At 38.6% G+C, this 18567-nt stretch overlaps 1 protein-coding gene across 25 annotated transcripts in view; it reads left to right on the top strand.

The window, feature by feature from the left end:
* EIF4G3 (eukaryotic translation initiation factor 4 gamma 3) overlaps nt 1-17391 on the top strand; it is a 314690-nt gene extending 297299 nt beyond the window's left edge. For all 25 annotated transcript variants that reach the window (XM_045035239.1, XM_045035237.1, XM_045035236.1 and 22 more), the window contains 4 exons: nt 6730-6876; nt 12209-12290; nt 13709-13855; nt 16609-17391. In XM_045035239.1, the coding sequence (XP_044891174.1) occupies nt 6730-6876; nt 12209-12290; nt 13709-13855; nt 16609-16790 (558 nt within the window). In that variant the 3' untranslated portion in view covers nt 16791-17391. The remainder of the gene's footprint in view (nt 1-6729; nt 6877-12208; nt 12291-13708; nt 13856-16608) is intronic.
* The last annotated feature ends 1176 nt before the right edge of the window (nt 17392-18567 follow it).

Below are 18567 nucleotides of genomic sequence, written 5' to 3'. Positions count from 1 at the left end.
AAAGGAAGAGTAAATGAAACTGAAAAGAAATAGAAAAAGGAGGTAATAAAGATCAGAGTAGAAATCAGTGAAACAAACAATAGAGAACAGTGAGTGAATTCTAAAGCTGGTCCTCTGAGAAAAGAAAATTGTGAAATCTCTAGCCAGACTAATCAGTGAAAACAAAATTTAAAAAGAAGACATCAGTTACCAGTAGAATGAGAGAGGTGATTTGTAATGTTTCTAAACATAATAATGGATACGAGGGATTCATGAATAATTTTTATGCCAATAAGTACGTCAACTGAATTGAAATGAACAAACTTCCTGGGAGGTACAAATCACCAGAGCTGACTTGAGAGTAGATAACCCTGAGTATCTGATACACTGAAGTAGTTAAAAACATTGCCACAAAGAAAACTCCAGGCCCTGATGTTTTTACTATTGAATTCGACCAAACATCTAAAGAAGAAATAATACCAGTTCTGCAAAGAATTCTTCCAGAAAACTGAAGAGGAGAGATTACTTGCCAATTCATGGCCTATGAGGCCAGCATTACTCTAATAGCAAAACCAAAGACATTTCAAGAAAAAAAACTATAATAGGCCAACTATTCCTAATAAATGCAAAGAAAAGTTTTTCAACAAAATTTTCACACATTAAATCCAACACTATATTAAAAGATTAATCACAACCAAGTAGCACTTAATCACAGGAATATAATGTTGTAAGATTCATAAGTCAGCGTATGGATGTACAGAGGATGAAGAAATAAGCAGCTCCAGAATTCCTCCCTCCACCGAAACAACCATTGAGCTGGCAAGATGTGTTAGAATCAACTATTTTGGAATTGTAGAGTTGAGTCAACTGTGCAGTACCAACACCAGAGGAATGCTTGATGAAAAAGAATCTTGCAAATTTCAGTAACTTGGGTATTTTGCATAGGAGCCATTAGCACCTAGACCTGTGGCAGACAGTTGGGGAGATGGTCGCACTCCCTTTCTGGTGCCAGGTTGAGAAATCAAGACCTTATCCTCAAAAGATTGGTGCCATGCCTTTAAAAAAACTTTTTTTTTTTATGTCTTTCTTTTATTTTTGAGAAAGAGAGAGAGTGTGAGTGGGGCGAGGGGCAGAGAGAGAAGGAGACATAGAATCTGAAGCAGGCTCCGGGCTTTGAGCTGTCAGCAGAGAGCCCGATGCAGGGCTCAAAACTCACGGATGGTGAGATCATGACCTGAGCCAAAGTCGGACACCCAACCGACTGAGCCACCCAGGTGCCCCAGTGCTGTGCCTTTTATTTTTTTATTTTTTTATTTTTTTTATTTTTTTTTTCAACGTTTATTTATTTTTGGGACAGAGAGAGACAGAGCAGGAACAGGGGAGGGGCAGAGAGAGAGGGAGACACAGAATGGGAAACAGGCTCCAGGCTCTGAGCCATCGGCCCAGAGCCTGACGCGGGGCTCGAACTCACGGACCACAAGATCGTGACCTGGCTGAAGTCGGACGCTTAACCGACTGCGCCACCCAGGCGCCCCTGTGCCTTTTAATCTGCTTGGCAATTTACTGAAGGTTTAGTGCAGGGCCTGCCCATTGTTTTAACTACTCAGGCCAAAGTGGTTTCCTGAATGGTGTCTGTCAAGGAATTCAGAGAAATGGAATGTGTTCACGTGCGCGTGTGTGTATACATGCAGTCCCACCCATCCCACCCCTCTCTTTTCTCTTTGGATCCAGACTTTCACTGAAATTTCTACAAGGTCACTGGCTGTCTGAGGAGATAACAGATCAGAGAGACTGTAATGACCACACACAAGAAGGAATGCAGTCTTTGTCTAAAATTCACTAAACAAACAGATGACTGCAACACTGACAATCCCTCACAAAGGGAGAGAATCTGATATCCAGAGTTACACATTACAGTATTCCAGATGTTTAGTTGTCAACAAAAACAATTAGCATATAAAGAAACAGGAAAATGTGACTCATTCACAAGAAAAAAGAAACTGACAGAAAAAGTATTCCTGAGGAAGCCCAAAAGTTGGACATACCAGATGAGGAATTTAAATTAACTGCCCTCTATCTGCTCAAATTGCTGATGGAATCCATGGACAAAGAACTAAAGGAAATCAGGAGAATGATGTATGGTCAAATTGGGACTTTCAAGAAGGAGGTAGAAATTATAAAAATGAACCAAATAGAAATTCTGTAACTAAAAATTTGTAATGGCTAAAATGAAAAATTCACTAGAGGGGTCCAACAATAGATTTGATGGGGCAGAAGAAAGAATCAGCAAACCTGAATATAGAGCAGTTGAAATTGCTCAGCCAGTCAGAAGTCACTGACTTGTCACTAAGTTGCTGCCATGGAAATCCATCTTTAATTTTTGAAATGAAATTTTTAGCATGGTTATATGAAATTATGAGTATCACCAAATTTTTTAAATAAAATCCCCATAGTTTATTTTCTTAAATAAACTTTATAATAATACATAGTGGAAAGTTAATTCATTAAACACATAAAGGAGACTTTTAAAGAAGAAATTGCTCAGTCTGAGGAGCAGAAAGAAAAGGGAATCAGGAATAATGAACAGCACCTGGGGACCTGCGGGACAGCGTCAATCGTAACAACATGAGCATTAGAGAGTCTCAGAAGGGAGAAGAGAGAGGAAGGGGCAGAAAAAATACTTGAAGATATAATAGCCAAAAACTTCACGAATTTGATCAAAGATCAGAAGTTACATATCCAGGAATTTCAGTGAACTCCAAACAAGATAATCTCAAATCTCCAAATGAGATATACTCCGAGATATTTTTTTTTTAATTTTTTTTTTCAACGTTTATTTATTTTTGGGACAGAGAGAGACAGAGCATGAACGGGGGAGGGGCAGAGAGAGAGGGAGACACAGAATCGGAAACAGGCTCCAGGCTCCGAGCCATCAGCCCAGAGCCCGACGCGGGGCTCGAACTCACAGAGGGCGAGATCGTGACCTGGCTGAAGTCGGACGCTTAACCGACTGCGCCACCCAGGCGCCCCTACTCCGAGATATTTTACAGTAAAACTTTTGAAAGACAAAGACCAAAAAAAAAAAAAAAAAAATCTTTACAGCAACGAGAAAGAAGTGACTTGTCATGTACAAAGAATCCTCAGTAAGAGCCAACAGCCAGTTTGTCATCAGAAACCATGAAAGTCAGGGAGCACCTGGGTGGCTCAGTCAGTTAAGCATCCTTGGAGTGTGATTTCTTGGTTTCAGGATTGTGAGTTCAAGCCCCATGGTGGGTGTAGAGATTACTTAAAAAAAAAATTTTTTTTTGTGGTACCTGGGTGGTTCAGTCAGTTAAGTGTCTAGCTCTTGATTTCAGCTCAGGTCATCTCACGATTTGTGAGATCGAACCCTACATCTGCTCTGTGCTGATAGCACAGAGCTTGCTTGGACTTCTTTCTCTCCCTCTTTCTCTGACTCTCCCCTACTCATATGCTCGCTCGCTCTCTCTCTCTCTCTCTCTCAAAATAAATAAACATTAAGGGGCACCTGAGTGGCTCAGTTGGTTAAGGTCTAACTCTTGTTTTCGGCTCAGGTCATGTTCTCATGGTATGTGAGTTCAAGCCCTGTGTTGGGCTCTGTGCTTGGGATTCTGTGTCTCCCTCTCTCTCTGCCCCTCTCCCACTCATGCCTTCTCTCTCTGTCTTTCAAAAATAAATAAATAAATATTTAAAAAATAAACATTTAAAAATAAAATACTTTAGAAAATAAAATGCTAATAAATGGTAAAGACATAATAGGATGAAAAATTTTTTTAACAATTCAAGGTAGTTTTTTCTTTGTGTATCTGGGGAAGGTATAGGAATATATCAAAGTGTTCAAAGGTATTAGAGAAAAGCTTGTGCTAATAATCTTTAATATTTTAATCTGTGGCTTTTGCATAGTGAAGCTTCATAAAGTAAAGCATAGTTACATATCACATTGCCTTATACCCTTGAGAATTACCAATAATTTTGATTATTTTTTTAATTACCCATCTAAAAATTGAACAATTTTGACATATTTTCTTTTTCGATATATAGTATATATGTACAATCATAATTTTATGTACATGTATCAGAATGGCATAAAAAATCATCAAATTTTCAAGTGAAATATTATAATTATTTTAAGTTTTATTTCTTTATTTTGAGAGAGAGCATGAGCAGGGTATGAGGGACATAGGGAGAGAGTGAGTCCCAAGTAAGCTCTGTGCTGTCAGTGTGGAGCCCGATGCAGGGCTCAAACTCACAAACCCTGAGATCATGACCTGAGACGAAATCAAGAGTTGGATGGATGATGTTTAACTGACTGAGCCACCCAGGCGCCCCATAAAATATTATTTTTTAAAAATTGAGGTGAAATTCCTATAACATCCAGTTAGCCATTTTTTTTTCCAATTAACCATTTTAAATTGTATAATTCAGTGGCATTTACTGTATTCACAATGTTGTGTGACCACCACCTAAAATATTCTTACTGCAGAAGAATTGTCAAAAATTTAGTCATCTGAAGGTTGAGAATCCCAATCAGGCTCTGCGCAGAGCCCCGTGCCAGGCTCGATCTCCCCAACTGTGAGATCATGACCTGAGCCAAAATCAAGAGTCGGACTTTTAACCAACTGAGCCACCCAGGCACCCTCAGAAGATTTTTTGTATAATAGCAGTTACATAATTGGAGTTTTTTTTTACGTTTTTTTTTTTTTAATGTTTATTTTTGAGAGAGAGAGAGAGTGCGCATGCAGGTGGGGGAGATACAGAGACAGAGAGAGAGAGACAAACAGAAGGATAGAATCCAAAGCAGGCTCTAGGCTCTGAGCTCTCAGCTCAGCGCGAGGCTGGAACTCACTGACTGCGAGATCATGACCTGAGCCAAAGTCGGACGTTTAACCGACTGATCCACCGAGGTGCCCCAATTAGAGATCTTTTTTTATTCTTTTTTTTTTTTCTATTAAATGAAGAGATAGCTCTTCCCATAACCCTTTGAGTTGTCTTTCTTTAGATGTGTCCTGTGGTCAGATGGTTTTCAATTCAGGATTAAATTACCTCCTGGAAAATTTGGTATGTCATGTCTGTGAATTTTTTTTGCCCGTGTGTAAGTACAATGGGAGCAACTGAGATGCTTATACTTTGTACCATTGGCATCAGGATCATAAAAGAAGCTGAGATTGGTGTGTGAGCAGCACTGTGTTTTGCAGTGGAAACAGTGAGTGGTCCCTGCTAGGAAGGGGCTTTTCCTTTCAGGTTAGTGGGTGACCTACCACTACCTACCAGATGTATGTTCCTGGAGCCCTGTTGGTGCCCAGTGCAGTGCACATGTTTAGTCATTGAGCCCTTGGAATTGACTGAGGTTGGTGGTGGTCTTCCCACCTCAGGATAGGTTCTCCTGGTAGAAGTGGCTGAGTTGGAATTGTACCTCCAACCCTCACCCCCAACCTCACCCCCATCTCTGACTCTAGAGTCCACATATCTGTGCTCCATCAAGCTGCTTCTTGTGGGGCCTAAGACTTACAGACATGGTAGAGTAAGCCAGTGTTCTGGGAGAATTTGAAAGCATGTACACTTGTGTTTATGCTTTTCAGGGCCATTGTCATGGATGTGAGACAATAGTCAAATAACTCTTCTCAAGTATTTAAGAACAAAGTGAGAGTAGCCTTGGGCTACCAGGATCTGAGGACGGGAACAGTGAAGCCAGTGCTCCTCACAGGGCTGAAGAGCTCTCTGCATGTGTGTAGGGTGCTTCCAGGGGCCCCGGATGCCTGCCGCATGCTGTTAACGGTGTGTGGATGGTCCTCTGAAGGCTGAGGCGAAGGCATTTCTGCACTGGGTTAGACTCGCACAGGCCATGATGATGTGGTTCATTGAAGTAACTACATATTTACAGTCATTCTCCATTCCAGAATATTCAGTCCTTTGAAATTGAATGATTTGTGTAGGAAAACGATCTTTCATGCAATACTGATAAAACCCTTTATTTTTTATTTTTTATCTTTTTTTTTTAATGTTTACTTATTTTTGAGAGAGAGAGAGAGAGACAGACAGAGCTTGAGAGGGGAAGGGCCAGAGAGAGAGGGAGACACAGAATCCGAAGCAGGCTCCAGGCCCCGAGCTGTCAGCACAGAGCCCGATGCGGGGCTCGAACTTACAGGCTGCGAGATCATGACCTGAGCCGAAGTCGGACGCTTAACCAACTGAGCCACCCAGGCACCCCAAACCCTTCATTTTTATTGTCCTCCCTACAATACACTGTGTTCAGGAATTTTACAATGTGGTCTCATTTCTCTTACTTGGATCACAATGGTGTTTGAAGGACATAACCAAAATTAGATTTTTGACAGTTGTTCTGTGGCTGTGCTGATACTAAACCATAGGCTGCAGAAGGAATTAAATTGTAATTTAACTAGTAATCCTGCCCTGCCTTAGAGCTATATCACTGCTAAGAGCAAGACTAAAGCTCAGAATGATTTGGAGGTGGTCATAGCCACAGAGATAATTCTCGGGGTTTTGTTGGTTTGTTGTTTTTAAGGAGAATCTGAGATAGACAGTATAAAAAGTTGGAGAAATATTCAAGAAAGATAGTGGTGTAATAATCTTTCAGAACTATAAATAAAAATTGGCTTCTACTGATCATTTTGATCCCATGTAAAATAGAAGATATAGCCCATGACTTTGTTTTCCTCTCAGGGTGTTACTAATACTGACTTATATTAATACATATACCATTTTATGTTTCAGAAGTTGGACTTTATAGAGTCTGACAGTTCCTGTTCCTCTGAAGCACTTTCAAAAAAAGAACTCTCTGCTGAAGAGCTATATAAGCGACTCGAGAAACTCATTATTGAAGACAAAGCAAATGATGAACAGATCTTTGACTGGGTAGAGGTATAGAGATTATGTCATCTTCCCTGATATCTCTGCAAGAAAGATTTTTGTGGGATCCCTTTAATTCACATACAGGCTTATCTCACAGATAGTGAGGGTTCCTTCCGTTCCAGACTGAACACAATTAAACGAATAGTGCAATAAAGCGAGTCAAATGAATGTTTTGTTTTCCCAGTGCATGTAAAAGTGATGTTCACACAATACTGTAGTCTGCTAAGTGTGCAATAGCATTATATCTTTTAAAAATGTATATAATACCTTAAAAAGTACTTTATTGCTATACAAATGCTAACCGTCATCTGAGCTTTCAGTGAGTCATAATCGCTGATGACAGGTCATTGTAACAAATACAATAATAATAAAAATGTTTGAAATACTGTGAGAGCTACCAAAATGTGACACAGAGACCCGAAGTGAGCGACTATTGTTGGAAAAATGGATGGCACCCTTAGAATTTCTTGATACAGGTTTGCCATCAACCTTCACTTTATAAAAAGTACAGTATCACTGAAGTACAGTAAAGCGAAGCGCAATAAACCAAGTATGCCTATACCTTCTCTTTCATTTCATAGGAGTATTTAACTTTAATGGAGTTCGGTTTTATTTTTTCATCTATGTGTATTTGAAACTATAAGACTTTTTTTATTCTTAACAAGATTGACAGCCTTTAGGAAGGCAAGTAAAACTATTCAAAACAGAAGCCATTTTTCTGGATCTCATTAGTTTAGGATATACCGTACATTTTACTATTCAAAATATGAGGTTTTTTTCTAAATGTTCTTGCACTTTAAATAATATTTTGGATAAAATCAGTAAACAGTATGTAATTATTATGAATTGTGTTGGCTTTCATCTTCATATTAATGCTTCCTTCTGAAAATTTTGAACCTTACTTTGTGGAATCTATTGATCATGTCTCTTTTTAAATCTGGTACTGTATTCCTTTAGTAATTCTTGTTTATATAAGTATATTTTATTTGTACACATTTTCCATGGGATCATCTAATAATCCAAGTTGAAAGAAAGCCATGGAGGGCTAATGTAGTCCCCTCCCTCTTGTATAAAACGTCTTTTGTAGTCCTTGTAAATGGGTTGTTTCTTTATCCTCTCTCAGACATTGAGAAAAAAATGAAGTTTCTGATAATTTGGGGGTTTTGTTTGTGTTTATAGATTTCTTTTTACTATTTTTAGATTTTTAAAAAATTTTTAATGTTTCTTTTTGAGAGAGAGAAAGAACGTGAGTGGGGGAGGGACAGAGAGAAAGAGGGAGACAGAATCCAAAGCAGGTTCCAGGCTCTGAGCTGTTAGCACAGAGCCCAACTCAGGGCTCAGACACGAACTGCGAGATCGTCACCTGAGCCAAAGTTGGACACTTAAGCAACTGAGCAACCCAGATGCCCCTAAATTATTTTTTTAAGTAATCTCTACTCCCAACGTGGGGCTCAAATTAATGGCTCTGAGATCAAGAGTCACATGTTCTTCCAACTGAGCCAACCAGGCACCCCTAGTTTAAAGGGTTTTTTAATCAGTTTTCCTCCATGTCCCTATAAGATAAATCTATTCTGTCACCCAGCTGGGAATCTTTTAATTAATTGTAATAGTTTATTGTTATATCCCTGTCTCTCTCTCTAGGCTCTTTCATCCTTTCTTGAAATCTTCATATCCACCCCTTCATCTGGTTACCCTTATCCAAACATAGCCTGGATTTTCAATATCCCTCTCACAAGTGACATGTGCAAATTGAGCATGATTGCCAGATGTGATCCAGCATTCGGAGTTAGGCAGTGCTGTTGCCTTTTTTGTTTTGGTCTCTTTGCTTTTGGCAGGCTCACCACACTGAACTCAGATTGCTCTTTCAGTCATATAGTACCCATTCTTTTATATTCTACAGTTGAGTCATCTCTCCCATCTGGAGCTTACCGCATTGGTTTTTGAACCAGAATGGGGCTTTTAAAATTTATTGCTGCTTATGTTCATCTTCTTAAATTAGATACAAGTTTTTGTCTGTCAGGACATTTTAGATTCTGACTTGTTCATAAAATTTCCTTGCCATCTTTTTCACTTTGTATCCCCCATACATTCATTAGTATGCCAACTTTATCCTCATCCAAGTTAGGGGCAAAATGTGTGAATGGGGTAGGGCCGGGGACAAAGTAGCATCCTTTTGGGGACAAGATCCCACCCCCAATCCCATGGGTGTCGTTAACCTATTTATTATTTCACATCATTCTGCTGTCTATTTCACTTTTTCATCATGCCCATGAGGGGACAGTTATCATTAAATAATTTGTCAAATACCTTGCTGACGTCCAGAGAATGTATGCTTATATCTTTCTGAGCTACCGTATACTAACCAAATCAGAAAAGGATTGCAGGTTGGTTTAGCATCTCTTGTTTTTCACGTACTTACTTCTTTATTCCTCTTGGTGTAACCATCTCTTTCCTCTCTAAGACTTTTAACCCATTGTTGCAGAAGTTAGCATAGAATCGGCATCTGGCTTTCTGGTATGTTATTGACATGCCTTATTTTCAATTTTAGAAATCAAGTTAGTGTTTACATATTTAACATTATTGTCTCTCGCCATGATTTTTCATAGATCACCCTCATTTCAGCCATTTGGTCTTTTATGTTTTCATGTATTGCAAAATGATGCTATTTCCACCTCTTCATTTATGTTGGGCTTCACTTTTTTATATCATTATTCTGCCTATTCTAGACCAACAAGTATTCTCCTTAAAGAGAAGACAAAGGGTAAATTTCACTGAATGTAAATTATACTAATAAAGACTTTCAAAAAGGAGGGAGCAAACAAAAATGCAATAGTAGCTGAGCTCACAATACATGAAAAGATTTGTCGCTCTGTGTTTGGTACCAGTATTATGTAAATCTGATTTTCCTTAATCTAACCTGGTTAGCAAACCCATCTTTCTTCTTGTTCTTGCCCATTCTCGTTAACATCTTTGCTTAATCTGAAGTGTTTCTGACATTATTCTTCAGGTCTATTCTATTCTTGAATATTAGAATTACAATATTTAGCTTTATTTGGTGGAAGACATATGCAATTTGTTTCTTTTTTTTTAATTTTTTTACATTTATTTATTTTTGAGAGAGAGAGAAAGAGAGACAGAGCACAAGTGGGGGAGGGACAGAGAGAGGAGGAGACACAGAATCCAAAGCAGGCTCCAGGCTCCGGGCTGTCAGCACAGAGCCCATCATGGGGCTCGAACTCACAAACCGTGAGATCGTGACTTGAGCTGAAGTCAGATGCTTAACCAACTGAGCCACCCAGGTGCCCCGCAGTTTGTTTCTTTATAACAAAACAAAGGCAAATGGTTTGGAAGTAGTATTTATTATCAAATTATATTTAGCTAATTTGTTAATTTTTTTCAGACTCTACTTGAAATCTGAGCATTTGGGAATTTCAAATGATACTCAGTATTTGAAATAGCTGTCAGCCTGTTTATAAAGTACTGTTGAGCCAACAAGTAATGGTGTGTTTTTATTCTCTCACTTATTCTTCAAAAATGATTGTTCAGACTTTGCAAAAGTAATGTCAGGGCCTAGACCAGTCTGGCTTCAGTCTGAATAAAGTTGTGTTGTTTTTTTTTTTAAGAGGTGTAAACCAGTAACCCACTATAACACATAAATCATCAAATCTTTTATATGTGGCATTTGCCCCATCCTGTCCCCATCCTTAGCTGTTAGCAGTGGCACCACATGTTTCTGTTCTCTTGGAAAAGATTGGTAATGAAACCTCTTCCTGTAACACAGCCCTCCATGTGCAGAGAGCGGCTGGTGTCCTGCAGAGCTGGCCATCCGACTCGACTCATTAACCCCTCTCTGCTCTCACCAAGTGATATTCGAAGTTAGGCATTCAACAAAGAGAGAACTGCTCGTTAATCTGTGTCAGTTTTACAATTCACAAACATTTAACTGATCTCCCAATATCTTTGAAATTCTTAGCTTTATAACACAGAGATTTATAATGACACCCTAATTTTTTTTTCCTGGCCAGTCATTTTAAGGCTGACCCTTCCAGTGGAAAATAGTATGCTGTGCTATTAAAAGAAGCTGACACAAGCATTAATTCTTCACAGGCATAAGGAACATAAACTCTGAAAAATGTATGAAATGAAATACCTGCCTAGAAAATGTCTCCTTTTGTTTGTTTTCCTTTTGGTACTCATATGGTTTATACAGTGTTTTATGGCAAGAAGATAGGATCTTTTTTTTTCTTTTTTAAGAAGATCTTTTTTTTTTTTTAATTTTTTTTTTAACGTTTATTTATTTTTGAGACAGAGAGAGACAGAGCATGAACAGGGGAGGGGCAGAGAGAGAGGGAGACACAGAATCCGAAACAGGCTCCAGGCTCTGAGCAGTCAGCACAGAGCCTGACGCGGGGCTCGAACTCACAGACCGCGAGATCATGACCTGAGCCGAAGTCGGACGCTTAACCGACCGAGCCACCCAGGCGCCCCAAGAAGATCTTAAGAGAAATAAACTAAAAACCAAATTTGAGGCCCATTTACTCAACTTATCTCTAAATACATTTTTTCTACCATCCTTAGAAAAGATGAACAGTTTTCTCACCACCTGAAGGATTCGAGACAATGCTTGAGTTTGATCTCTAGTTCACATTAAAATTAAGATAAAAAGGGGCGCCTGGGTGGCGCAGTCGGTTAAGCGTCCGACTTCAGCCAGGTCACGATCTCGCGGTCCATGAGTTCAAGCCCCGCGTCGGGCTCTGGGCTGATGGCTCAGAGCCTGGAGCCTGTTTCCGATTCTGTGTCTCCCTCTCTCTCTGCCCCTCCCCCGTTCATGCTCTGTCTCTCTCTGTCCCAAAAATAAATAAACGTTGAAAAAAAAAATTTATAAAAAAAAAAAAATTAAGATAAAAAAGCAATGTTAGCACATCTAAAAATAATTACACTATTCAGAAAAGTCTTTAAAACACACTATGGTGTGGTGTAATGCTCTCAAATTTATACGTTCTGATAGAATTAATCTTAATAGGGATTATTTATTGAGGAAGAAATATGTTTTTAAATGGTTGTAGTTCCAAATGTGCATAATACACAGCAGTATGTAATTGAATCAGCAAAGTATAGGCAGCAGTGAGCTCCTTGAAAATTAAATGCTGCTACTGAGAACATTTTCGGACAGAACTGGTAGTAGCCCAAGAATTTTCCAACGAATCAGAAGATTAATTTTTACAAGAAGGTTGAATGCGACCCCATCTACCCCTAGTGCCAGATGAAGCCTGGTTTAAGGGGATGTATTTCTCTGATATGCAAGGGTACCTTTAACTGTTGCATTTACTTTTGATTTCAGGCTAATTTAGATGAAAGCCAGATGAGTTCACCTACATTCCTTAGAGCTTTAATGACAGCTGTTTGTAAAGCAGCTATTATAGGTAAGTAACATCTCTGAAGACAGCTCTTAACATCTGAATCCCCAGTATGTTAACTGTTGATGACATGGGTCTGAGTTTATATTGTCTTCAAAGTTTTCCCTGTGCGTGAGTACCCTTTCTGTCTACAGTGGCCGACTTTCTCAAGCAGGGGGATGCATAGCTGCTGTGCCTGTAGAGAGCCCAGATCTGAGCAGCTACCATATGCCTTGTATTCTTCAATTCAACAGAAACGGGTGCATGCTGCTTGGGTTGTTTCCTACTCTGTTGTATTTTTCTTTGCCTTTACCTTTCACCTCCAGTATGCAAAGCCTCCTCCATCTTCCATTCGAGAGTTATAGTGAATGGGTTGAATATTCTAACCTAATATCAACGAAGGACTAATTGCAACAGAAAAGCTTTTTTATATAAATACATATATGAGAAAAGAAAACACCAGTTGTTTCTTTTGCTTTATGTTGACCTTTATGTCTTATGATAAGACAGTGTCACTGAATGTTAATTACATAGGTAGTTAGGATTACGATTGGTAGAAACCCTACGTATTTCTAGCTGCATATCGTATTTAACAGTATTGAGTGAGATAATCTATCTAGCCTCAGATAGAAATTCACATTTCTTTCACTGCAGTGGGAAAAAAATCCATTAGCTCAAAATTTGTTCAGAATTTCAGGTCTGTCATCATTTTAGAAGATAGCTTCAGAATTATAATTTAAGATTTTCTGTCAGATGAATGTTTTTACAATGTTAGGTCTTCAATGAGGTAAATAACAAGCTAATAGAAAGTCTTTATAAAAACATCTTAAGTCATTTCCAGTATCAGTGGAACAGTAAAACTTTGGTGTTTTAAAATCACTGTTGGAAAGTATGAAAGCTGCTTTTAAAAACACAGTTGTGTCCTAGTGCTAACTTAGAAAGGAAATAAAACCTTCTGCTTCTTGGCACTAAGGACACTTCCCTCAGCCTCTTTTTATTGTGCCTTTTCCCTAAAAGGCCTAGATTGTGTGTGTTGTTTTCCACTGTCACAGTTAGTCCTCACCCTCCTAGAAATAGTAAAATGGTTGTTTTACCCTTCTGAAAAGATTTGCACTGTCCCTTTAATCCCCTTTTTAATGTTTCTTTTGTAATTTGGAATGTCACAAAATCACTGTCCCTATTTCATTATGATTAAAGATAAAGAATTGGGTGCACCACTTTTTAGGGAGTGCAGCACTCAGAATACATCCCCCTGCCATGTATTTTAATTATTTCAGAAAGAATGTCCCATTTATAATTTCAGAATATCTTAGATTTCAAAATCTTTTCCTTGGACTCCTTTACTTGTACTTTCCTTGTAGTCACATGCCTTATCAGCTCAGAAAATTAAAAATGGCTACGTGTTAACTCCTAAATGTAATGCTTAGTTCTTGTATTGCCTCTAGCCGACTGTTCTACCTTCCGAGTGGACACTGCTGTTATCAAGCAGAGAGTGCCGATCTTACTCAAGTACCTAGACTCAGATACGGAGAAGGAACTGCAAGCACTTTATGCACTACAAGCATCAATAGTAAAACTTGATCAACCTGCCAGTAAGCTTATGACCTCTTCTTACAATTCACCTAACCAGTGGGTTAGATTTATCCAGGGCAAGACTTTGGAGATGAACAGTGATTAATGGCAGAATCACTACTAACAAAAACTCACTTAACCAACAACTTTAATAAACCTGAATTTTGGGGTACTTGACTTTTATGAGAAAATCGAAATAAGAAAACTAGTTTATATTAGAAATTTAATCCTTATTCTAGGGCAGGTCTGCTTAAGAATACTTTCTTCAGTGATGGAAATGTGTCTGTACTGAGCAGTATTCACTTAGGCACTTGGATCTGGCTGTTGTGACTAAGGAGCTTAATTTTAAATGTTATTTAATTTAAGTGTAAATAACCCCATGGTTAGTGGCTACCCCGTTAGACAAGGCAGGTCTAGAGCATCTCGGTGTTAGCATACATGCATTACAGTCTTTCACCTTCTTTGACACAGGTCTTAGTAATGAAAAAGGATGATATTTCTTCAGAATCCTCAGACACCCAACAAAGACATTAAGGTGTTCTGGACTAATTTTCACTTTAGGGTTATGATTCTTTGCTAACCAGACACATGAGGTAACCTGAACCACCAAGTCTTAGTGATACTGGTAAAGTAACAATTATATTAAATCTTTTTTTAAGTTTATTTATTTTGAGAGAGAGAAAGAGAGCACAGGGAAAATGCAGAGAGAGAATCCCAGGCAGGTTCTACTCAACGCAGAACCCGACGTGGGGCTTGGTGTCATGAACTGTGAGATCGTGACCTGAGCCAAAATCAAGAGTTGGATGCTCGGGGCGCCTGGGTGGCGCAGTCGGTTAAGCGTCCGACTTCAGCCAGGTCACGATCTCGCAGTCCCGGAGTTCGAGCCCTGCGTCAGGCTCTGGGCTGATGGCTCGGAGCCTGGAGCCTGTTTCCGATTCTGTGTCTCCCTCTCTCTCTGCCCCTCCCCCGTTCATGCTCTGTCTCTCTCTGTCCCAAAAATAAATAAACATTGAAAAAAAAAATTAAAAAAAAAAAAAAAAAAAAAGAGTTGGATGCTTAACAGACTGAGCCACCCAGGAGCCCCTGAATTAAATCTTGAAAATTAAGTTGACACTTGCGAAAGTATAGTAGTACAGGGCAGTTTTAGAGGTGACATTGAAGTAATTCTTTGGCACTTCCTAAGGTTGGGTTTGTTTTGAGGTTTTCCTTCTTTCCTAGTGCTTATGACTCTCCCTGGGAGATGAAGGAAAAGATTGAAACAAATCATCCTCACACTGTAACTGAAGAGACATCATCTAAATCTGAATCAGAGAATTAACTGACTTTGTGTTCTCTTTCTCAAGACCTTGAAGGGTCATTTAACATCATGGCTTCCTTTTTCTGTTCTTACAGGATGAGGACTTGTTAACTTTTCAAGAGGTGAAATTGATGCTGTATGCTCAACCAAATTAAAGTATCTCCCATAATTATCAGCTTTAATCATCCCTGGAGAGATGCGTATTTCTAGATTCACCATTGTAGAATCCTGGCCACTTGTTTCTATTTCCCCACAGACCAACCAGAGTTAAGAGAATGAAAAGTAGTTTCAGTATTAGCTTAATTAATAAAATTACAAAGATAAATCTAAAGAAAAATTTTAGCCTGACTCATTCCAAGCCTAATATTTATTATCAATTATTTATGCCATTGCCTCCCTCCAGTAATATAAATGGAGGCTGATTTTAAGTGAATTTAAGAGCCCGTAATGAAGGAATTAAAAATAAAGAATATATAAATCTGCCAACTTTCTCTTCTCTTTTTTTTAATTTTTTTTAACGTTTATTCATTTTTGAGAAACAGAAAACAAAGTGTGAGCTGGGGAGGGGCAGAGAGAGAGGGAGACAGAATCCAAAACAGGCTCCAGGCTCTGAGCTGTCAGCACAGAGCCCACCCAATGTTGGGCTCGAACTCACGGACCGTGAGATCATGACCTGAGCCACAGTCGGATGCTTAACTGACTGAGCCACCCAGGCGCCCCAACTTTCTCTCTTTTTCTGAACAATGATATAAGCTAAGTTTCCATTGTGGAAGCAAAACAGGATTACATTTGCCCAGATCGTCTGGGCATTGGAAACAATAGACTGTTGTTTCTCTGGATAAGATCCAGATGAGATAGTTTTTACCCATATTTTCCATACAAATTATTACTCTGTCAGTTTGAAAACAACATTAGAAGGGGAAAAGTGCCTTCTGCCTTTTCCTCCCCAAACTGTAAAAATTAATATATTTTTATTGTAAAATTTCAAACAGTGGAGAAATGTATAGAGAAGAAAGTAAAGTTACTTGTTACTCTTATATTTAATTTTTTTTTTTTTAAGATTTTATTTTTAAGTAATCTCTATGCCCAATTTGGGGCTCAAACTTAACATCCCTGAGATGAGGAGTTGCATGCTGTACTGACTGAGCCAGCCGGGTGCCCTTGTATTTAATTTTTATAGTATATAGTTTGAGAACTATGTAATATCAAACACCTCAGCATTATCAGAAAATAGTTCTTGAACAAAATAATAACAGTAAAAATAATTTAGATTGCTTAAATCTTTTTTCCTGTTCTTTAAACAAGTTGTTTTGCTATTACACTATCAGGAGGGAGTATGATGAATTGTCATTGGGTGCTAGGGGTATTAATGTGCATTCATTCATTCATTCATTCATTCATCCCTTGGAAATACAGTAATTTACTTCACAACTATAGCGACTCCAGCACTGATGGTATATTCTTACTTCCTTGCAGATTTGCTACGGATGTTTTTTGATTGCCTATATGATGAGGAGGTGATCTCCGAGGATGCCTTCTACAAGTGGGAAAGCAGCAAGGACCCTGCAGAGCAGAATGGGAAGGGTGTAGCTCTGAAGTCTGTCACTGCGTTCTTCACGTGGCTGCGGGAAGCAGAAGAGGAGTCTGAGGATAACTAAAGCTTCAAATACACAAAACGAAACAAAAGAAACAATTTAAGTATTTTTTTAAAAAGTTTCACGTCTTCGCCAATCACAGTGCAGCAAGGCCAATTCTCGCAGAAATCCCCACGTGTGCACGAGTGGGAGAGGGGAAAGAGAAAAAAGGTGATCATGGAGGAAAAAGGTACTGGAAAAAGTAAACTTCAAACCTGAGGGCGGGAGCACTAAAACCAAAATACATGTATTATTTATAGAAAATATTTTCTGTTTTAATCTTTTCTTTTTAAACAAGGACTCATACTTTAAAAAACACATCTGTTTAGCAAAAAAAAAAAAAAAAAAGTTGAGAACTTTTAATTTATTTTAAGGACTGCAAATGCCAGTGTAATTTTTTAATTTGCAGTTTCTGTAAACAACTTGTATAATAGAAAAGCAGAGAAATAAATTTCCCTCCCCTTCAAATGCACCTCACGTTTGTTTTAAAGCATAGTAGTTAGTCCAGATTTAAGAAGGTTTGGGGTGAACAAGGTAAGAAAGATTTTTTTTTTTTTTGGCATCAAATCTTTCTGCCTGCCTCTCAGCTTGCTTCAGAAAATTTTAAAAAAATCACCATAGTTATCAAAACATACATAACCTTGGAACAGAAGGAAATGCTGTGGACCAGAGAACTCCAAGAATTGTTTAAAAAATTTAAAAAAAAGTGCTACCCTGGGAAAAGTACTCTTAATACTTTTGAAATCTTTAGAGCAACTTTAAGGCTTGTAAATACATAGAACAAATATTTAAAAAAACAAAAAAACAAAAAGAAATTGACTCAATACTATTTCTTTTCACTTTCAAAATATAAAGAACAAAATAAAGACAAACATTGCAAGTTTAAAAGAAAGTAAAGTGACTTCTCCTTTTGACAGCTGCTGCATGTGTGCCCATCTCTGGGAGGTGCTATTTGTCGTCTAATCGAAATCACTCCTGAGGTTGTACGTGTGGATATGTGCGTGCGTGCGTGCGTGCATGCGTGTGTGTGTGTGTATGTGTATCTACAGTGGGAAAAGGCAAGCTACTTTGTGGGTAAGGAGGGAACTTGTTCTTGGGCGGGAGAGCCCCTCTGGGAGTCCAGAGGAAGCTTCTTTGCAACATCAGCTAGAAATGCATTCAGGGTGGGAGCAAAGCGAGTCGAAGTAAGTGTTCCGCCGCTGTGCGTATTAGGAGCAGGGAAACTTGATTCACTTCGAAACTACCACTAATTTTAAATCATCAATTACCTCTGATGCTTAAGAAACCCAAAGATGTCTTCTAAAGAATGAAAGAAACCAAAGCTAAATTACGCTTTTTTAAAGTGGGCATGGGATTTCACACCAAACCAGTACCATGTGTGAAAATCACATTATTCCCAACTTCAGCTTCACTCAAGCCATTCTGGTGAGTATAAAACCAACTGTTTCTCCTACAGATGCTGGAGCACTGTGTTTTTTTGTTTGCTTTTTCTTCTTTTATGAAGTTACAGTCTGTACAGATGGTTTTCCATTTCAATTATTTGTAGGCCATCACCCTACAAAATGTATTTATGAAGAAAGCCAGGGCTGCTCCCAAATAAACAGTCTTTGTATTTTGTATCTGAATAACCAAAGACTTCTTCTGGCTTCCATCTCCGAAGAAATATCCACATTAAGAGACTTGGCAAGACTTGAGAAGCACAAAAACAAAATTTTCCATAGCAATAAAATGTTTTTCTTCAGAGTGTAGTTGAACACAATACAGGATCCTGCTACATGACCCCACAGACCCTGTCCCATGG

Source organism: Felis catus, chromosome C1 (genome assembly GCF_018350175.1).
Source record: "Felis catus isolate Fca126 chromosome C1, F.catus_Fca126_mat1.0, whole genome shotgun sequence".
NCBI classification, from domain to species: domain Eukaryota; kingdom Metazoa; phylum Chordata; class Mammalia; order Carnivora; family Felidae; genus Felis; species Felis catus.
This window is presented reverse-complemented; position numbering and strand designations above follow the sequence as displayed.